This window comes from Hemicordylus capensis, chromosome 4, assembly GCF_027244095.1.
Source record: "Hemicordylus capensis ecotype Gifberg chromosome 4, rHemCap1.1.pri, whole genome shotgun sequence".
In the NCBI taxonomy this organism is placed as follows: domain Eukaryota; kingdom Metazoa; phylum Chordata; class Lepidosauria; order Squamata; family Cordylidae; genus Hemicordylus; species Hemicordylus capensis.
This window is the reverse complement of record NC_069660.1, coordinates 191,833,656-191,852,549: the sequence shown is the minus strand read 5'-3', so window position 1 is coordinate 191,852,549 and position 18,894 is coordinate 191,833,656. Positions and strand designations below refer to the sequence as shown.

Sequence of the window (18,894 nt, the reverse complement as noted above, 5' to 3'; positions counted from 1 at the left end):
TTTAACAAGATTTTAACAACCTACATTTGCCTCAAGGGTTTCCTCTAACATCTCAGGGCAAAAAACTGATAAAACACTAATCTTTCTATAAATCTTCATGTTCTGTGCTTTAATGAGATGACTTGTAAATCTGCATTAAAGCAATGATTTGGATGAGATAGCCTGTAGAACCCCTTCAAAAGCTAAAATTACATGATCCTGTAGTGAAAGACAATTGCTGTATTCCTATCATCTACAGTGAGGGGCTATTCCCAAGAACAGCAAAAATTGGGCTAGGAGAGCCAAGCCCAATTTTTGCTGCTCGTGTTAACCACAAGGCTCGCAGGCAAACCCGGTGGCTTACACATGGCTAGCCCGGTAAAGTAGCCCGCCTCTTAAACCAGGTTTGCAGAGCGAGAGCTCCAAAACCCAGGTTTTTCTAATAGTGAGTTGCTGCGGCGCAGCTCCACGCCACGGCAACTCACAAGTAGACCCCTGACCAGGAGGCTTAAAAGCAGCCTCATGGCTCGAGGGTCTCCCCAGTATGCCCTGCGCTCTCGCGAAGGGCATACTGGAGCTTCCAGGGGCCATGCAGCCCCCAATCCTTAAGAACATAACAACAGCCCTGCTGGATCAGGCTCAAGGCCCATCTAGTCCAGCATTCTGTTTTGCACAGTGGCCACCAGATGCCGCTGGAAGCCACAGACAGGAGTTGAGGGCGTGCCCTCTCTCCTGCCATTACTCCCCTGCCTTTGAGGCTGGAGGTGGCCCACAGCCATCCGACTAGTAGCCATTGATAGACCTCTCCTCCATGAAGTCATCCAAACCCCTCTTAAAGCCATCCAGGTTGTTGGCTGTCACCACAGCCTGTGGCAGAGAGTTCCACAAGTGGATCACGCGTTGTGTGAAAAAGTACTTCCGTTTGTTGGTCCTAGACCTCCTGGCAAGCAATTTCATGGAGTGACCCCTGGTTCTAGTGTTGTGTGAGAGGGAAAAGAATTTCTCTCTCTCCAAATTCTCCATTCCATGCATGATTTTATAGACCTCTATCAGGTCTCCCCGCAGTCATCTTTTTTCTAAGCTAAAAAGCCCCAGGTGTTGTAGTCTTGCCTCATAAGAAAGGTGCTCTAGGCCCCTGATCATCTTGATTGCCCTCTTCTGTACCTTCTCCAGTACAACAATGTCCTTTTTAAGATGTGGTGACCAGAATTGTGCACAGTACTCCAAGTGTGGTCGCACCATAGTTTTGTATAAGGGCATTATAATGTTAGCCATTTTATTTTCAATCCCCTTCCTAATGATCCTTCCAGCCCCGCCAGCTCCAAAACGTAGCCGGCAGTCATGTGGGCGACCAATCTGGCTGCCCAGGGCTGCCGCCCGGCTCGCCTGTAGGGAGAGCGGGCTTAGCCTGCTCTCCCCACAAACCCTATGGAGGCGCATCTCCTTGATTGTGAGACCCGCCTCTGAATGTGAGTCTTTCTATGGGGAATGAGAAATGTTAAATAATATGTGCCAGGGACTTAAACTTTTTAGCAAAGTCTTCAGTTACTTTCTGGATTGGCTTGAGCAACTTATTTATGTTACATTTATTCTGCCCTCTGAAAAGTGACCCATTTAAATGTTACTCCTCTCACCCAGTCCCACCATATGCTGCATGGAAGTTTCAGGAAACTGCCATGTTGAGGAGCCCTATGTGGAGGTCATGTCATTTCAAATCTGCTTCTCACATAGATGGCCCAGATTGCATGGAACCTCTGCATCCTAGTGGTTTTCCAGGTATATGCAGAACTTGTACTGAGACTCTCTCTGCGATCAGACTGCAAGTAATATAGCAGGCCTCTTATGTGGAACACTGTTATAGAACAAAAAGGTTCTTTGTCAGCCTCTACATGGGGAGTATAACATTTGAATTGGCCCTAAATCTACTCTTCCAGCTACCACTTCTCAGGTCCTGAGCCCTCTAGGCAAGCATCATGCTTCCTCTATATTGTGTCCAGTCCATGACACTAAAATCCATATTAAAGAGAAGTGAATGAGGAAGACATAGAGTAAGACAGCTTGAAAAGTATTTTATCATTTATTGTTTATATAATGCCATAGCACACATTATGCTTTGCAGAATTACATCGGACTGGTACTTGCTGTGGGGAGTCACAATCTTAATTATGACAGTGGGAGAGAAAACAAAGGGAGAGGAAAGATAAGAGGAGGAGGCAGGGTGAACAAGATCAATTTGTGCAAATGTAGTTACTTGATGGGAAAGGTAGGTTTTGAGGAGGAACTCAAAGGGAGACAGAGAAGAAACACCATATATAGGTTTCTGGGAGAGAGTCCCAGGCCTACAGAGCAAGAAAGAATGGCCAGCATCCTTTTTAAGAACAGAGGCCCTTTGGATTTCTGAGGCATGTATTGCTGTGGGAGGAAAAAGCCAGTGTAATGATATATTGGGAAAGAAAGACAAAGTGAGATTTTAAGGGGTACTAGTTCTTGTGTAACTATATTTCCCCCATTTTTTTCCTGCTACCAGAACGGTTATAAGCCTTTTAAAAACAGAAGCTGGGATTTTCTTTAATTCATCAAGTAGTAAGTATATGCAGAATAAAGGAGCACCACCCTCAGTTTTAGAGCTTTTGATGTAGCTCAGGACTACTCAACTTTAGCCTTCCTGCAGATGTTGGCCTACAACTCCCATAATCCCTGATTATTGGCCACTCTGTCTGGGGGTTATGGGAGCTGTAGTCCAAAAACAGCTGGGGGCCAAAGTTGAGCAGGCCTGATGTAGCTGAACTGAAAGATCTTAAAGTAACTTAGTTGTCTCAAATGGAGAGGGGGGTGGTGGTAAAAACGTTCCTGAAACTGCATGATGCCTATGTGCTCATGTGATGCTGGCAGTGGCAATGAAGACTGCTTTTCCTGATGCCACTGGATGTCATTTATTTCAAAGGTTCTTCCATACAGACCCAGAGAGGAAGCATTGTTCCTTTTTTTGCCCTAACTCTGATGACAACATCCTGGTGCCAAATCAGAGTGAGGGCACGACCAATCCATTTTGAGGATAAGTATGATGAAAGTATATTTTGGGATAGGACTGCCAACCCAGTGGCAATCCTCATGGAGTTGCTCAACCAATATTTGGAGGAAACACTTAACCCCTTTTTTCATCCCCCTCAGTTGCCCAAATGCCCACCACAACTTCATATCTTGCAAATGCGGTAGTGAAGTGGAGGGGGAGCATTTCCCCTTAGCTCTAGCGCACCCAACCGGAAGATCAGAAAATTTGACTAAACTTATACTTCTGACTTAAACTTTGCATGTGACCTTATAAATACAGACAGGATGAATCCTAGTAAATTTTTCCCTGGCCTTTTTTGGTACAGTTCTTTCTTTTTGGGGGGGGGACATTTCCCCCCCTCCTCATGTAATCTACTGCTACTACTAAAAATATTTATTTACTGCCTTTCAACAAAAGTTGCCAAAGCAGTTTACACAGAAATAAATAATAAATGAATGAGATGTTTTTGCACCAAAAGAGCTCACCATCTTAAAAAGAAATATAAGGAACATGTAATCAGCAGCATAGTAGTCAGTTTGAACAGCCATTTAGAATGTCAGCATCTGGCAATTGGAAGCTACTTTATACTGAATCAGACCATTGGTCAGTAGCAGCTCATGAATGCACCGCTGGGGGTGCTGGCAGGAGGCATCTCTAAGGGAAAAGAAAGTCACTGCTTACCTTCACAGCATGCCTCCCAGCAGCCCCTGCAGCAGGGAATCACTGCCGCCAGTCACCTGGTTGCTGGTCGGGGCTCGGCTCTATTTACGCCAGGTGAGCTGCGGCAATGATTCCCCGCCACAGGGGCTGCTGGGAGGCATGCTGCAGAAGTTAGCAGCGACTTTCTTTTCCCTTAAAGATGCCTCCCACCGCCCCACCCCCTAGCGATGCGTTCATGAGCCGCTACTGCCATTGGTCCATTTGGCTCACTGTTGTCTATGCTGACTCTCTGCCTGCAGCTGTCCAGGGTTTCAGAGCTCTTTCCCCATTTCCGTTGCCATGTACTCAAATGTACAGACACATACCCACCCACAGAGCGAGACACACACAGAGTTTATAACCTAAAGCAGCTGCTGAGGCAGTTGTCTACAATGGGATGTGTACGCGTTTGGGTCTTTTTGTAAGAGTGCACTCCAGTCCCTTCTAAGATAAAGTCTGAGAAGCCTTAACTAAAGTCGGCATTTAAAGAATGCCTGATTGAACCTGGAAAAGGGAGTCGTCGTAATTTTCTTATTGGCAGGTATAAACATTGAGCAACACATATATGATATGCTTTTCTCCCACGTCCTCTGTTTCATATGTTCTATTTCAAACTCTGCACTGTTGTACCAGCAAACTTCTACTAAACGTGAAGGAACAATGTCACCTTAGATTTGCAATTAATCTGGCCCTTGCTGTCTTCTCACTCTTCCTTTTTGTTTTTCCCCCACCATGCACCTCCAGGTCTTTGCTTTATAGGTGGCTTGACATATATGAATCTGAAAAATAAAAGAATGGCTGTTGAATGAGAAAATGGTGATATTCGATCCCTCAGAGCTGACATGTGGAATAGCTGTCAAACAAAAGATTATTTCTACCTCATTGTGCATTAGGTGTCATGCCAATCATCTTCAGATGCAATGCTTATATCTAGCAGAAATGGATGCCAAGAATGCCTCTGCTGCTTCTTGTGCCTGTGTCAGCTTCCGGGCAAAGCGTGTTGCATATCTGGAACATTTTTGAGTTGTCAACTGTGTGCCATAGTTTCCTCTAATGAATACTTTGCTGATAATAGATCATACCAGAATTTTGTGTGGTTTTTGTTCCCCTCATGAAATGGAAATCTGATGTTTCCTCTTTCAGTAAGTGCCCCTAACAAGAAGATTTGTGAATTATATGATCAGATCGACAAAGAAGTAGATATGTGCATGGAACTAGTTTGTGCACTCCCAGGAGGACGGAGGGCATAGCTCTAAGGGACAGGGAAACGCTGCCTCGTCAGCCCCTGCCCCACCACTTTGCCCCCCTCTGGTTCCTTTGCCCCACCACTTTGCTCCCTTTGCCCTCAGGAGGGCTGGGAAAGGCCCCCCAAACAACCTACAGACAAAGGGCCCTCCCTTGAGGAGGCGCATTAAGCCGCAATGGCTGCCACTGCAACAGCCTTCGGAACAGCCTTCTAAACAGCCCCTTTGGAATAGCTGCACAATGGCTTCCATGGAGGCAAAGGTCCCTCCCTTGACCCACAGACAAAGGGCCCTCCCTTTGCCCCACCACTTTGCCCTCCTTTGTCCCCCCACTTTGCCTCCCTCCGGATCCTTATGACTTTGCCTCCCTCTAAAAAAGTGGGTGCACTGAGCTGCAGCATTCCTGCTTGCAGCCCCAATCGGTGTTGCCACACACATGGCCAACATGCACGTGCATGTCACACACATGAACGTGTGTCAGCAGAGGCGTAATGGGGGAAAATGGCGCCCAGGGCAAGCTCTGCCCCTGAAATTGTGCCCTCCCCCTGCCCCCCTGCCCCCCACATACCTGTGCCCCCCTGGCTGGAGTGAGTGCGGCGGTGGCAGGCGGCGGCGGGAGTGAGCGCGGTGGTGGCGGGTGGTGGCGGATCGCCGAGTGCGGCGGTGGCGGGCGGTGGATCACCGAGTGCGGCGGTGGCAGGCGGTGGAGGATCACCGAGTGTCATAGAATGAACTGCACAGGCATGCCTCGCAGTTGGGAAGTGACGCCGGGCCATACGGCAGGCCTCAGCGTTGCTCTGCTGCACTCAGCGATCCGCCGCCGCCGCACTCGGTGATCCGCCACCACCCACCACCGATGCGCGATCCAGGGGGGGTCGGGGGGCATGCCACTTTTTTGCACCCCCCTCGTGACCCACCAGAGTGGTGCCCAGGGCATGTGCCCTGCCTGCCCCCCCATCGTTACACCCCTGTGTGTCAGCCATGAGCACCCGCTTTTTTCGAGGGCGCCAGCAGCAGGGCGGGGGGTGACAGGGCATTGTCAGTGGTGCAGGTGTTGACAGGGGGTTAACACCTTCCTTTTCCCTTAAAGCTACCCCCCGCCTTTCAAACCAGTTCAGATGCTGGTGGACCGAACCAGTTCAGCCCTCCAGAAAGGGAGTGCCGAACTGGTTCCATGCACATCCCTACAAAGAAGCAGTGACTTGTGCAAACTATTGTGCCCTTAAATGCAATGTGCAACAATGTTTCAGAACAACATTCATTGAGGAAGGATTAGCACTGAATACTGAGCTTTATGCTTTTGAATGAGGAACAATGCACTGTGTACAACCATTTGGAAACTCCACTTTAAAAAAATGTTTATCTGCCTTTGTGATAAAGTACCCCAATCACAAATACATTTCTCAGGCAAAGAAGAAATATCTGTGAAATAAACAGACCTCGATATTTGTGAAAATAAATAGGATCATTTTATGCCTCCCTGCTTTGGAATATGGTAGATGATAGAACTTCACACGTCCTCTGAAGTACATATTCTAGTTCTGCCATTTCCACAAACCTCGGTTACCATTGGATTTGGGGGCCCTTGCAATTGTTTGACATTGAGGTCATTCACACAATCAAGAACTGTGTTCTACCCGGGCTTGGGAGCTGTGTATGCTTCCAATTTTGGGCTGTGTGGAAGCAAGGTAGGAGGAACACCTGGGTAGAAGTGATTGTGTGGAAGCAAGGTAGGAGGAAAAGCTATCCAGGTTTTCTTCCTATCTTGCTTCCACACAATCAATTCTATCCAGGGTTTCCCCTTACCTTGCTTCCACACAAACAAAAATTGGGAACACACACAGTTCCCAAACCTGGGTAGAACACAGTTTTTGATTGTGTGAATGACCTCATTGTTTCCTCTTCTAGGGAACTTTCTTTCTTCCCTCTTTCTGTCCCATTCCTGGCCCTAAGGAATGAAGAATCAAGGAAGTGGGCTTCCTTCTGCTACATTCAGGAAGCTGGTAGGGACTATTTTTGCTGCAGTCTTGGCCTTGGTCACTGTGGAGACCCAGTGTGGAATAACTGGCTAAGTGTAAAAATTGATTTCCCCCAGAACTGAGGAATGGCAACTCATTTCAAATCCCTGTTCAGCCATAAAGCTTACTGAGCAGTTCAAGTTAAATTATGATCTCTCACCCTAACTTACTTGATATGGCTGTGAGAAAGTTAATATGAGATTTCCACCCTGGGCCCCTTGGAGGATGGACACAATGTGATAAATATTGGAAAAATTTCCTCATATTCGATAGGTCTTCCTGCTCTTCAGCTTTGAAATGCTTTGCCCTACTCATCATCTTAGCTTATTTCAAGGTGTATTTATTAGCCCTGTGCAAGTCGATAAAATTGGAATTCTGATGTCTGAATCCACTGTCGCCACACCAGGAAGCACTAGACGATGGGGAAAGCATACTGGTGGTAGGGGCCCTTTAATTCAACACCTATCACTGGCACAGGGGTGGCTGGATGGTACAGAGGTAGGTACTCAGCAGCTCAGAGCAGGGGCAGGTGGGGAGTGCTGAACAGCTCCCAGGGAAGCCCTCACACTGCTGAGGAAACATGCAAGCTTCTGGGAATTGGAGTCTCATGAAGGACTTCTCCCTTTGAGAAGTTGGGTATAATAGCAATACTCAATATTCATGCCTTATTTTGAGCAAGAATTCCAAACTCACTAGAAATTCCTTAATGGGGCACGTTATCATTCCTCCACTGAAACTCTTCAATCATACTTCAGGTATGGGTTTTTCAATCATACCTCAGGTATAGGTATGGTTTTTGCCTATAAGAATCCCCTCAATGATGTCATTATGCCCTTGCCATGTTTGCACACCACTCTGACATTGGACCCATACAACTTGGGCGCAGCACGTTGCTCACCACGTGCTTTAGCCAACCGGAGAGGAGGATCCCTAGCTGGATACAGGTAGCTATGAAAAACGGTGTTCTTCTTTCTTTCATATGCAAGCCTCTTTCCCCTCCCAGCATTAAAGCTAACCAACCACTTTCATGTTCTGTATTTATTTGGGTTTTTTACATTTATATCCTTTTCTTCCTCCAAGGAGCTCAGAGGAAGGAAAAAGGAAAGATTGTGCCGTCAAGTCAGTGTCAAAGTACATGGTTATTTTTATCCTCACCACAACCCTGTGAGGTAGGTTAGGCTGAGAGATACATGACTGGCCCAGAGTCACCAAGTGAGTTTCATGGTTGAATGGGGATTCAAACTCAGGTCTTTCCGTTCCTAGTCCAACATTCTAACCACTAGAGTGTTATGCTAGCTCTCTGTACCCCTATCAGCCCTCAATAAAGCAACTAATTGCTCTGTACCCATTTGAAGCTAATTTCCCCCATTTAGAACAAAGCATACCCATGGAGCATGATAGTTAACAAGTGTCCACGCAGAGCTCTTAACAAGTTACACATTGTAGAGGGGCAGGGGGTGCAGTGCCAATTCCACTGTTGCCTTGTTCTAATTGGCTATTGTGATTTCATAAAGTTGTGGCCATTTCTTTCAATTCAGTGTCTCCTGTCTTATCAGTGCAAGAGCAAACGGTATTTCTTCTCTTTTACTGGGGAGCATAAAAAGAGTTAAAATCTTTCTCCATTGGCTATGGTTGACTGCTTCTCTGTGCCATTTGTACTGTACCCTTCCTCCAAGGAACATGGGGTGACTAGCTTAATTGGGCTATCACATTTTACGCTCACATGGGCCTTGTGGAGGAGGTTAGCCTAGGAGATAATGATTTGCCCAATGCCACCCAGTGAGCTTCATTGCAAATCAGAGACTTGTGACACAAGGCGGGGGGGGGATATGTACGTGAGGCAAAGTTTAAGATCCAGTGTCAATCATGCTAGCATATTAAACCTTAATATGCCTCCCTGTCAATGGGAGACTGCCTATCAGACAGGGCAAATTCTATTAAATGGCATTGAATTCCTATAAATCAGTTTCATCCTGCAGGGTTGGTGTAATCTGAAACCGAGGAGGCTGTAAAAAAGAAGAAAATGGTGGGGCGGTGAAATAAATTAGCATGTTTCAATCAGCTGCACTAGAAAATCTCTGGAGGGAGAGAGTAGCCCTGTTGGCTTGCTATGCAATTCTGTACACCATACATAACCATGTACACATATGTGTTGTGTATATAACACATGATGCAACAGTATACACAGTAGAAATCTGAGGATCTCTGAGAGACATTTTGATAAGACTTGAGCCATTTCTGGAGGATGGTTCACATCCTTTTTCTCACCTTTGCACCCCCAGGCATCAATGAAGACAGGACATGCTTAGTTGGAGTAAATAAGGGCTGCTTTATTATTGTACCGTGGATAACAACCTTTCAATGAGGTCCCTAACTTATCAGAGTGCGGGTACTCCTCCCATGTGGTGGCCCCTCCTAGTGAGGGCCATCGCACACTAGGGGTGTGCACGGAACCGCGGAACTGCGGTCCGGCACTGGGGTGGGGGGTTCCAACCAAAACGGGGGGGGCCTTAACTTCCTTAACTTAACTTTAGAGAGCGGACGGCGGGAGAACTCCCTGCCGTCCGCTCGCTTTGCCGGCTGGGATGCAAATGGCTTCTAGGAAGCCTTTTGCACATGTGTGCGAAAGGCTTCCTAGAAGCCATTTGCAGCGCAGCCGGCAAAGGGGAAGGGGACGGCAGAGAGTTCTCCTGCCGTCCTCTTGTAATGGGGGAATATTTGGCTAGAGGGGGGCGGCAGGGGACCTTTGGAGTGCTGCAGGGGGTGGCCGCCAGCCGAGCTTGGCTTAGCTTGAAGGGGGTGGCAGGAACTGGGAGCGATCCTGCCGCCCGATTATGGATACAAATGGAGGAGTCCGCGCCGAGCGGAGATTGAAGCGGGCGGCACCCTGCCGCACGATTACTACCAAAAAAAGTTACTTTGAAGGAAGGGGTGAGTAAAGCCCCCCCTGTTTTGATTGGAACCCCCCACCCGAACCAAAACCACCCCGTGTCCGGACCGGTCTGGAGGCCTTTAGAATGGCCTCCGAACCGGTCCGTGCACATGACTATCACACACCAGGGTGAAGGGCCGGGTCCTGATTCGGTCAGGTTCCATGTCCTGACCTCTCACTGTGAGGCTTCCCCTGCTGAGGATGGGGGGTGGCCCAACCCACCCCAAACCCAAGCCTCCAAAGCTCTGAGCAGGTGAGTCATGGCAACCCCCCCCCCCCCCGAGTGCGAGCCATTCCCAGCCCTCCAGGCCATCAAAACCCTGAAGGGCTGTTCTTTGACCCCCCTCACCCCAACTGGCCCTCCAGACAAACACCGATCCCTGAATCTACCTACCCAACACCCTCACTCTCCTGCCAAGTGACCATTTGATTCCTGATGCCTACCTACAACCCAGTGTCCATTGCTCTTACAATGCCTACCTACAACCCAGCTCCTAAGCCTCAGTGAAAAGTAGGCAGGAAAAGGCAGCACCCAAAGCCAATCTGGCACAGCCCCCAAAATTCCTACTTGTCCCCTCAGGTGACCGGATATCCCTCACTGAGTACTGGGAGGGTGGGTGGGTGGGGTGAGTGGGTGCCCAGCAGCCGAGAGACTGATGAAGATGGAGGCTGCCGGGCTAGTTCTTCTCTGCCCCCTCTCTGGATTGGCCAGACCCTGGCCACATGGAGGGGACCAAGGTGGCTGCTGCCATGCCTGCTTCTCAGGCTGGGCACACAACTCTGCCACACCGCTCAGGCACGGGGGCAGGAAGCAGCATTGTACCCCCAGGCCCCAATGAAGACAGGATACACTTAGTTTGAATAAATATGGTCCACTTTATTATTGTACAAGGATAACAAAACTTGCAACAAGGTCCCAACTAATCAGAGTGCAAGTACTCCTCTTGTGTGGTGGCACCTCCTAGTGAAGGGCATCCCACACCAGGGCAATGGCTGGGTCCTGATTTGGTCAGGCTCCATGTCCTGACCTGCTCTCCCCACAAGTCTTCCCCCTGCTGAGGGGGGTAGTGGTCCAACACACCCCAAACCCAAGCCGTCAAAGCTCTGAGCCGGTGAGTCGGTGGGGGCTGTTCCCAGCCCTCCAGGCTATCAAAACCCTGAAGGGCTGTTCCTTGACTCCCCCTCACCCAAACTGGCCCTCCAACTAAACACTGATCCCTGAATCTACCTACCCAACACCCACACTCTCCTGGCACAGTAGTGGGGCAAACCTCTGCGGGGCAAAACCCAGCTAGCATTTCCTGCAGACCATGTTGCAAGTCCTGGAGGAACACTTCATTCCCCTGGTTGGAGAGATGCACTCCATCCCCCCTGTACAGGGCTGCATCCTGCACCCGTATGTCAGGGTGCTGTATCACTGTCCCACCTAAGGCAGTGATTGCCCTCCCAACTGCCCTACTTACTTTCTTATGTGCCCTATTGAAGCACGGGGGGGGGGGGGGCTGGCCCCTCCAACACATCCTCATGAGCAAGTTATACCAAACCAATCACATCTCCGGCCATCGGGCGGCTAGGCCCCGAAAATCCTCGATTGCCTGCAGTCTCAGAGCCCCACTCTGTAGCAGGCCCAGGTCATTGCCTCCCAGGTGAATGTCCAAGACATGCGTTGTCCCCTTTGCAGCCACATACTCATCTAGAAGTGGAAGGAAAAGGTTCCACAGCATCCCTGTAAGGAGCCCCTGGTGGCACAGTGGTAAAACTGCCGCCCTGTAACCAGAAGGTTACAAGTTCGATCCTGACCAGGGGCTCAAGGTTGACTTAGCCTTCCATCCTTCCGAGGTCGGTAAAATGAGTACCCAGAATGTTAGGGGGCAATATGCTAAATCATTGTAAACCACTTAGAAAGCTCTGGCTATAGAGCGGTATATAAATGTAAGTGCTATTGCTATTGCTATCCCTCATCAACCCATCCTGTCCACTTCTGCTGTTCCTGCCAGGCCCAACTGGGTACCCAAACTGGTCGGCCGAGCTCGTCAACTGGCCCAAAATACATAGCTGTGCTCATATATGAGTATCCACAAAGGGAAAGTGAGCTGTGGACTGTCTGTAAGACAAAACTGGGTGTTACTTCTGGTTGCCCTTACTGCTGCAGCGGGCGTACTTAACGGTGGCAGGCAGACGAACACCATCTCCCCAACTCCCGGATACAGCTCTAGGGCAACCCAACTGCCACCGCCGAAGATACCGCCACAATCCAAAAGGAGTGGGTGCCAAACATTTTTGGGTCAATGCCGGCCCTGCTCAAAGCTTCCTTTACCAGAGCCCAGAACTGGAAGCGTGTCAGAGGCATAGTGTCTGCATGATGGAACAGCTGGCCGTACCCCTCCCCATGCAAGGCCAAGTAATCTGGATGGCCAGCACTGGGCAAAGGCCCTCGTTAGACCACTCCGCCAGTGTGATGGTGGTGCCCCTGCCCTTCTGGTCGTTTTTCGCCCGATGCAGGCGCAACATCACCCTGTCCCTTTCCAACCAGGCGTCCACGTACTGCAGGGCCCAAGAGAACATATCAAACCGGGAAGCAGTGACCAGCTCACTGATTCACAATACACCGAAGAAGGCCACTAGGCAGGAGGCCTTAAGCAGCTGGACCTCAAAGTTTGAAAAACAAGTATAATTAAAATCTGGCAGCAGCTATTGCAGGGTTGTTGGATCCAGAGGGACCATTGAATCTGGGAGAGAGGGGTGTTCCCGTGCCCATGCCTCGAGCATTCTGCAGTGTCAGCAGTGGAGTCTCTGTATCCCCCCAGTTTTGCCTGGAAGGCAAGGGCTGCCAGCCTGCCTTCGATGGACCCCGGCGCCAAGCCCCATCCATGAAGGTGGATGTTATAGTGCACTACATGCTCCACCGGGATAGGCAATAGGTTACCCAGACCTGTAGCTGCCCTGAACATGTGGAACTCACAGACCGCTGCTCCATAGCACACTCTTGTTCTATGTGCCAAGGAAAGGCAAATGGCCTCCTCGGCCTCTAGAATCCAAGGCTCCATAGATGGGCGGAAAAGTCTTCGAGGAGTTCCCTGGCTGCTGGGGCGAGGGTTGGAATGCACTTCTCCTGCATCTGAGACAGCACATCCGCGATGCTATTATCCAGCTTGGGCACGTGTCTTGCAGCAAAAGGAATATTGTGGCGCAGGCATTGCAGTGTGAAGCCACGCACCAGGAACATTACCCAGGGACTCCTAGAGGTCCCTAAGTTGATAACCTGCATGGTGGCCATGTTAGCACACCAGAACTGCATGGCCCGATCTTTGAAATCTCTGGCCCAGATGTGCACTGCGAGGACTATAGGGAAGAATTCAAGGAACGTCATTTCCCGGGTCGCCTCCATTCTCTCCCAATTCGAGGGTCACCTGGCTGCACACCACCTCCCCTGGAAGAAGAGATCAAAACCGTGCCCATCTGCTGCATCAGACTGAACCTGCAGTTCAGCTTCCAGCAAGAATTTGGAGCGCCAGAGTGAGATACCATTGCATTCCTTTAGGAATTCCACCCACATCCTGGTGTCCTCCCTAAGTTTGTGGGTCACGCGCACCCAGTGATGAGGGGCCCTAAACCCTCTAGTGGCATCACAGAGCCCCTGAAGGAAAGCACGGCCAGGTGCAATTACCCTGCATGTGAAGTTCAAGTGTCCCACTATGACCTGCAACTCCCTCCTTCCTGGTGTCTTGCAGCTGCCCCATGTGCTGCTCCAGGGCAAAGACCTTCTCTGGTGGCAATCGGCTGCATTGGGCCACTGTATCTATTTCAGTTCTGAAGAAGGCCAGCTGAGTGGTTGGGCCCTCCATTTTTTCCGGCACCAATGTCACACCCAGTTCTTGTGCCAGATCATGGAACTTGTGCATAAGGTATTCACAGGTCGATGAAGACCCCGGGATGGAAAAAAGGAAGTCATTTACATAATGCACCACCGAGGCAGCCCCAACCTCTGAAGGAACTGAAGCTCTCAAAGACGGAACAGGAGATGAAACACCCCATGGGCAGGGCCCTATCCCTGTAATAACCACCTCCAAAAGCAAAACCCAGGAGGTCAAAATCATCTGGGTGAATTGGCAGGAGCCTGAAGGCTGACTTGATGTCGCACTTTCCCATCAATGCGCCCCTCCCCTGCACCTGGACCATCTCCACTGCTGCTTCAAAATTTGTGTACTTCACAGAACACAGCTGGTGGGGTATGGCATAATTTACTGATCCGCCCACAGGGAAGGAGAGGTGATGTATCAAACGGTATTCCCCTCTTGCCTTCTTAGGCACCACCCCCAGGGGGAAAACACTAAAGCTGGGTAAGGGTGGCTCACAGAAGGGGCCCAGCACATGTCCTTCCTGTACCTCTTTATCGATTTTGGCCTTTACAATCTGCTCCAACCCCTTCACCAATTGCAAATTTTCTGCCCAACAACCTACCCTACCCTAGGACCCTGATAAGAGATCCTGAAACCCTATTGGAACCCCTCCCCCAGGCAGCCCATATCCTGAACTACTGGGTAGTGCTGCAGAAGCTGCAACAGGGGGCCCAACCTTATGGGACTAGGTCCCCTTTTCCGTAGAGGGGTTTCCCCTTTTCCTAGCAGCAGGCCCATCTTTTGGGCCAGTATGGGGCCAGCGGCCCCTCGTACAGGAGTTGAAGGAGTGTGGGCCTCCACAAATGGTGCAGGCATGCCAAAAACAACATGGACAGCGTGCAAATTCCCACCAAGGCTGGTGAACTGGCCCACTGATCCGGGCATCAGGCCCCTAGCGGGTGCTGCAGCAAATTTTACTATTAAATGTCCACTCTCCGAGAACTCCCCACCCCCCAGCTGGTTGGGACCCATGATCCTCAGCCAGAGTTGTTTGTGGTAACAATCCCAAGGGAGCTCCAGTCCAGGTTCATGGCCAAATGCCTCGTTGTAATGGGCCCAAGTGGGCCCACTGTATTCTGAGTAGGCATGATATATGATGTCTAAATACTCCATAGATGCTCCCCGTGGTGGCTCTTTCTGTAATAACACCCCCATGTACACCATGTACCCAACCAGCCAGTTGGACCAGTAACGGTCCACCATCCTATACCTGAGCTTTTCTTTGTCCTTCAGGTCCCATTTTTCCGCTTCTCTGGGTTCTGTTTCCTGGAACAACAATGAGAACATATCAACAAATTCATTCCTCCATATTTTCTCCTTAGTGGCTAGCAGCAAATGATTGCCCAGGGGCAGAGACACCTCCCCTTGGGGGTAGTGCTCAATCCTATCATTTGTAGTCATTGATCCCTTGCCCTTGGCCAGCTGCCCTAGGTCTGCATTAGCCACCTTATTGCTCCCACACTTCTGCTCCCAAGGTGTAAGCTGCTGTTGCTGAGCAGCCGGTTCTGACTTCTTATCTGGTGCCCCAGTACCCCACTTTAACACCGGGGGTCGAGTAACCTGGTCCTGACCGTGTGACTGCAGGGGTGGGTTATCAGTCATATGGGCTACAAAGGGGCTTAAAGAGGGTATATGGCGATTTTACACAAAGGACTCTCACTGCTCTGTCTTTGGATTTTCTCTGAACTTGATCAGGGAAACTCAGAGACTGCAGAGTACTGCACAGTTCCCTGTAGGATTAAACAAAATTTGAGGCTTTTGCCCACTTCATTACAGGAGACCCTTATTATCCACTGTTTCATGCATTGTGGATTTGCCTATGCTCAGGTGATATATACCCAACCTTGTTATTTGCAGCATGCAATTTTATGTATCTGCAGTTGGGCAGGGGCATGGTTTTGCCCTTTTTTGGGCATGCTCTTGATACACATGCAGTCCATTGAACTGCAACAATGGACTGAGGAACTTCATGATTACCTATAGATACAGTGCCAATTTATACATGAACATTCCTGACTTTACAGACCAGGAGGGCATTACTGGAGGAAGGAGAACTGAGGTATCTAAGGTACAGTGCTGTGCTCCTTCCTTATTTCTGCTTTTACCCTGAGCTTTTTCGGTGATTTTTCAGTCATTTTCCGGGACTCAGGAACCTATCCCCACAATTCCCATAGTCTTCAGCTTCATTATCTACAGTTTTGTTATCCGTTGTTATAGGCCAGAACAGAACCCTTGTGAATAAAAAGGGCCTCCTTTATAGCAGGCAGGCTGTAGACAAAAAATATGATACTTCAAGGGGGCATTCAAAATTGGACCAAAAGTCAGAGGTGCTTCTTGACAATAATGAAAAGTGAAATAGAAAATAAAGACACTGAGGGAACATACTCAAATTAGTTCCGTTGAGTTAGACATTGCCTAATTTGTCCTTTTAATTTCAATGGGAATACTTTGAATAATTTTCTTCATAATGTCAACCACTGTTTGGGCTAACCACTAATTCAAATATAACTGAAACCAAAGATTCTCAAATTTGGTCCCTAGATGTTGCTGGGCTACAGCTCTAATCATCTGAGGATGGTAGGGGTTTTAGTCCAACAATATATGGGGACTTAAGTTTGAGAACCCCGGCCCTAAACTAAGTAATTCATCATTGTGCCCTTAAATGGTGCTTGAAATTGGCCTCCTGAAATGGGCCAGATAGAGGCTGAACACAACAAACATAACTTACAGTGAAGCAGGAGCAACGCTGGTTCATTATTCTCCCTACATAGTTTTACCCCAGGAGAAACAAATTTTCCTGCTTCCTTTTAGCTGCTGCTTAAAAGCAGAAGAACCCCCATCCCCCAATAAATGAGACTTGTGAAGACACTGGACTAGACTCCTGACTTTCAACCAAATAGTTCCACATGGATCTCAAGTGCAAAGTGATTGCAAAGAACAATTTAAGCCGACTCTTAGGCTTGGGGAAGACGAATACCTTAGGGGTCCAGTTTTTGTATCCATTAAAATGCAGCAAATGGACGCATCTTTTATTAAATCTTTACCCTCACTCTGGGTGCCATTTGGATTTGCTTTCTCTCACAGAATGGTGAAAGATGCTTTGTCTCTGAAAACCTTTTTAGAACCATGTGAATCCACTTAACTGTTTCAAATTATGAGGTGAACATTCCAATTATATTTTTTAATGTATTTATTATTTGTCTTGCATTTCTTGTGTGTTTGTTTTTTAAATGTCTAAACACAATATTGCATTTTTATTATAAATTCATAAATTATAGTTGTATGATCCAATTATGACTTTGTTTCCTAAACATAAGGGAATAAAAATATTAATTGGTCCTTGGATACTCAACTGAATTTAATGAAGCCGTTGTACTGCAAGTAGTACATACAGCTTTTCAAATCAGTTTATTGGTTCAAGAAAATAACATACACTTCCATTCACAGCAATTAAGGAATCCTAACTTTGACTGTGAACATAGAACAAAAGCAAGCCAATTAATAAAGCAATGACATGAATTAGTGGTAGTTTGAAATTTTGATATATTTGGCTCTATTTACTTGGATGGATGTGTTTCCATGGCAGGTGATGCACTGAATAAAAGAATGCATTAAGAAGAAATGAAAATGAAACCAATGCATTATAAAAGCTGAAGGGTAAAAAGAAGTAATAGATCAGGGAAAGGAAGCTGTAGTTAGAGATATTATCCCCTTGTGATCCCCAGCTGACCAGATACAGAAATATCAATAGCCTACTCATACATTCTTTTAAAAGAGACTATTTACTCGGGTACAGTACCTCACCGGGGCCAGAAGTCCTGTCCCGGACCTGTCACTCACGTCCTCAGCCTGCCACTCACACAGCAGCGTTCAACTGAAGAGGCGAATGCTGCTTCTGTGTTGGTGGATGCTTCTGTGATCAGGAGGCTTGGTGGGTGCAGGGTGGCTGCTAGTGGGCCCCCTGCATTTGGAGCCCCCCCAGACCTTGGAGGCCATGGGCCAGTGCCCCAAGATCCGGAGGTTAGAGTGCCTCTGTGTGTGACTAGCTGCCTATGACAAGAGCTGGGCAGCTCTGAGAGTGCCCATGACAAGGGCACAAGTTGGTATTTGTTGAGCACTCTTGATTCCCCTGAGTGATAAGAACTACCAGAGCAATTTTACAGGGAAAGTTTCTTTGCTTGGACACTCCTGAAAACTTGCTGCATATCCTCCAACTGCTCCTATTTACTAGGGATGCCTTTTGGTATTTGTTCTTAGTAAATAACTGTCTCTGTTTTTGCATTTTGGGGAAGCTTTGCTTTTTTGGATTTATTTGGTGATAATAAAGTTTGAGATTTACTCTTCAATGTTCAGCTCCATCTTCAGGGACTCTGGGAATTAAATTTCAGAATAGGGTGTGTGTATCACTCTTGTCACTAATGCAGGGCTACAGAGAGATAGCCTAGGTCATCCTGGGGTAAAACATAATCTTGGACCCATCTTCCTGCACCCCAAACAAACTGCTGAGTAATTATCAGAGTGAAGTCAAGGTCAGGAAGCAAAATAACATACACAGAGAGCAGCTGGGTGATCAAAAGAAGAGGATCAGCAAGTGTCAATGACAAACAATGAATTCACTCTCATTTGCTACCAGATAATCTACTCTCAGAACACCTCAGAAACAACAAATCCCAGTACCCCATTGGCTTGTGGATGATGGCAGACACCCATTGGGGCACTACCACCTGACCCACTCTTCTGCCCCTGAAGCCCCTTTGCTGCCCCGAATCTGCCCCAAAGACATGCAAACTTTAGAAATTCTTTTAAAATCACCCCTTTGCCCAATTCCTTTGGAATCTGGGTGGTAGCAGGCACCCATTGGGGCACTACCACCCGACCCACTGTTCTGCCCAGAATCTGCCCCAAAGACGTAAAAAAGTCAGATATTCTTTAAAAGTCAACCCTTTGCCCAATCCCTCTGAAACCTGGGTGGTAGCAGGCACCCATTGGGGCACTACCTCCCAATCCAGAGCCAGGAATGGGCACTGTCTGTCCCCATTGTCCCATAGGGTGGATGCAACACACATCAACA

The 18,894-nt window shown here is 48.3% G+C and overlaps 1 protein-coding gene across 8 annotated transcripts in view; it reads right to left on the bottom strand.

Moving 5' to 3' along the window:
- The window catches only part of LOC128322537 (uncharacterized), a 184,862-nt gene that overhangs the window by 28,502 nt on the left and 137,466 nt on the right, over positions 1-18,894 (bottom strand). For 5 of the 8 annotated variants that reach the window (XM_053243965.1, XM_053243964.1, XM_053243966.1 and 2 more), the window contains one exon: positions 12,501-15,089. In XM_053243965.1, coding sequence (XP_053099940.1) covers positions 14,421-15,089 — 669 coding nt within the window. In that variant the 3' untranslated portion in view covers positions 12,501-14,420. Of the gene's footprint in view, positions 1-4,079; positions 4,510-12,500; positions 15,090-18,894 lie in introns of those variants that run through there. The other 3 variants (XM_053243971.1, XM_053243972.1, XM_053243970.1) reach the window with 2 other exon arrangements.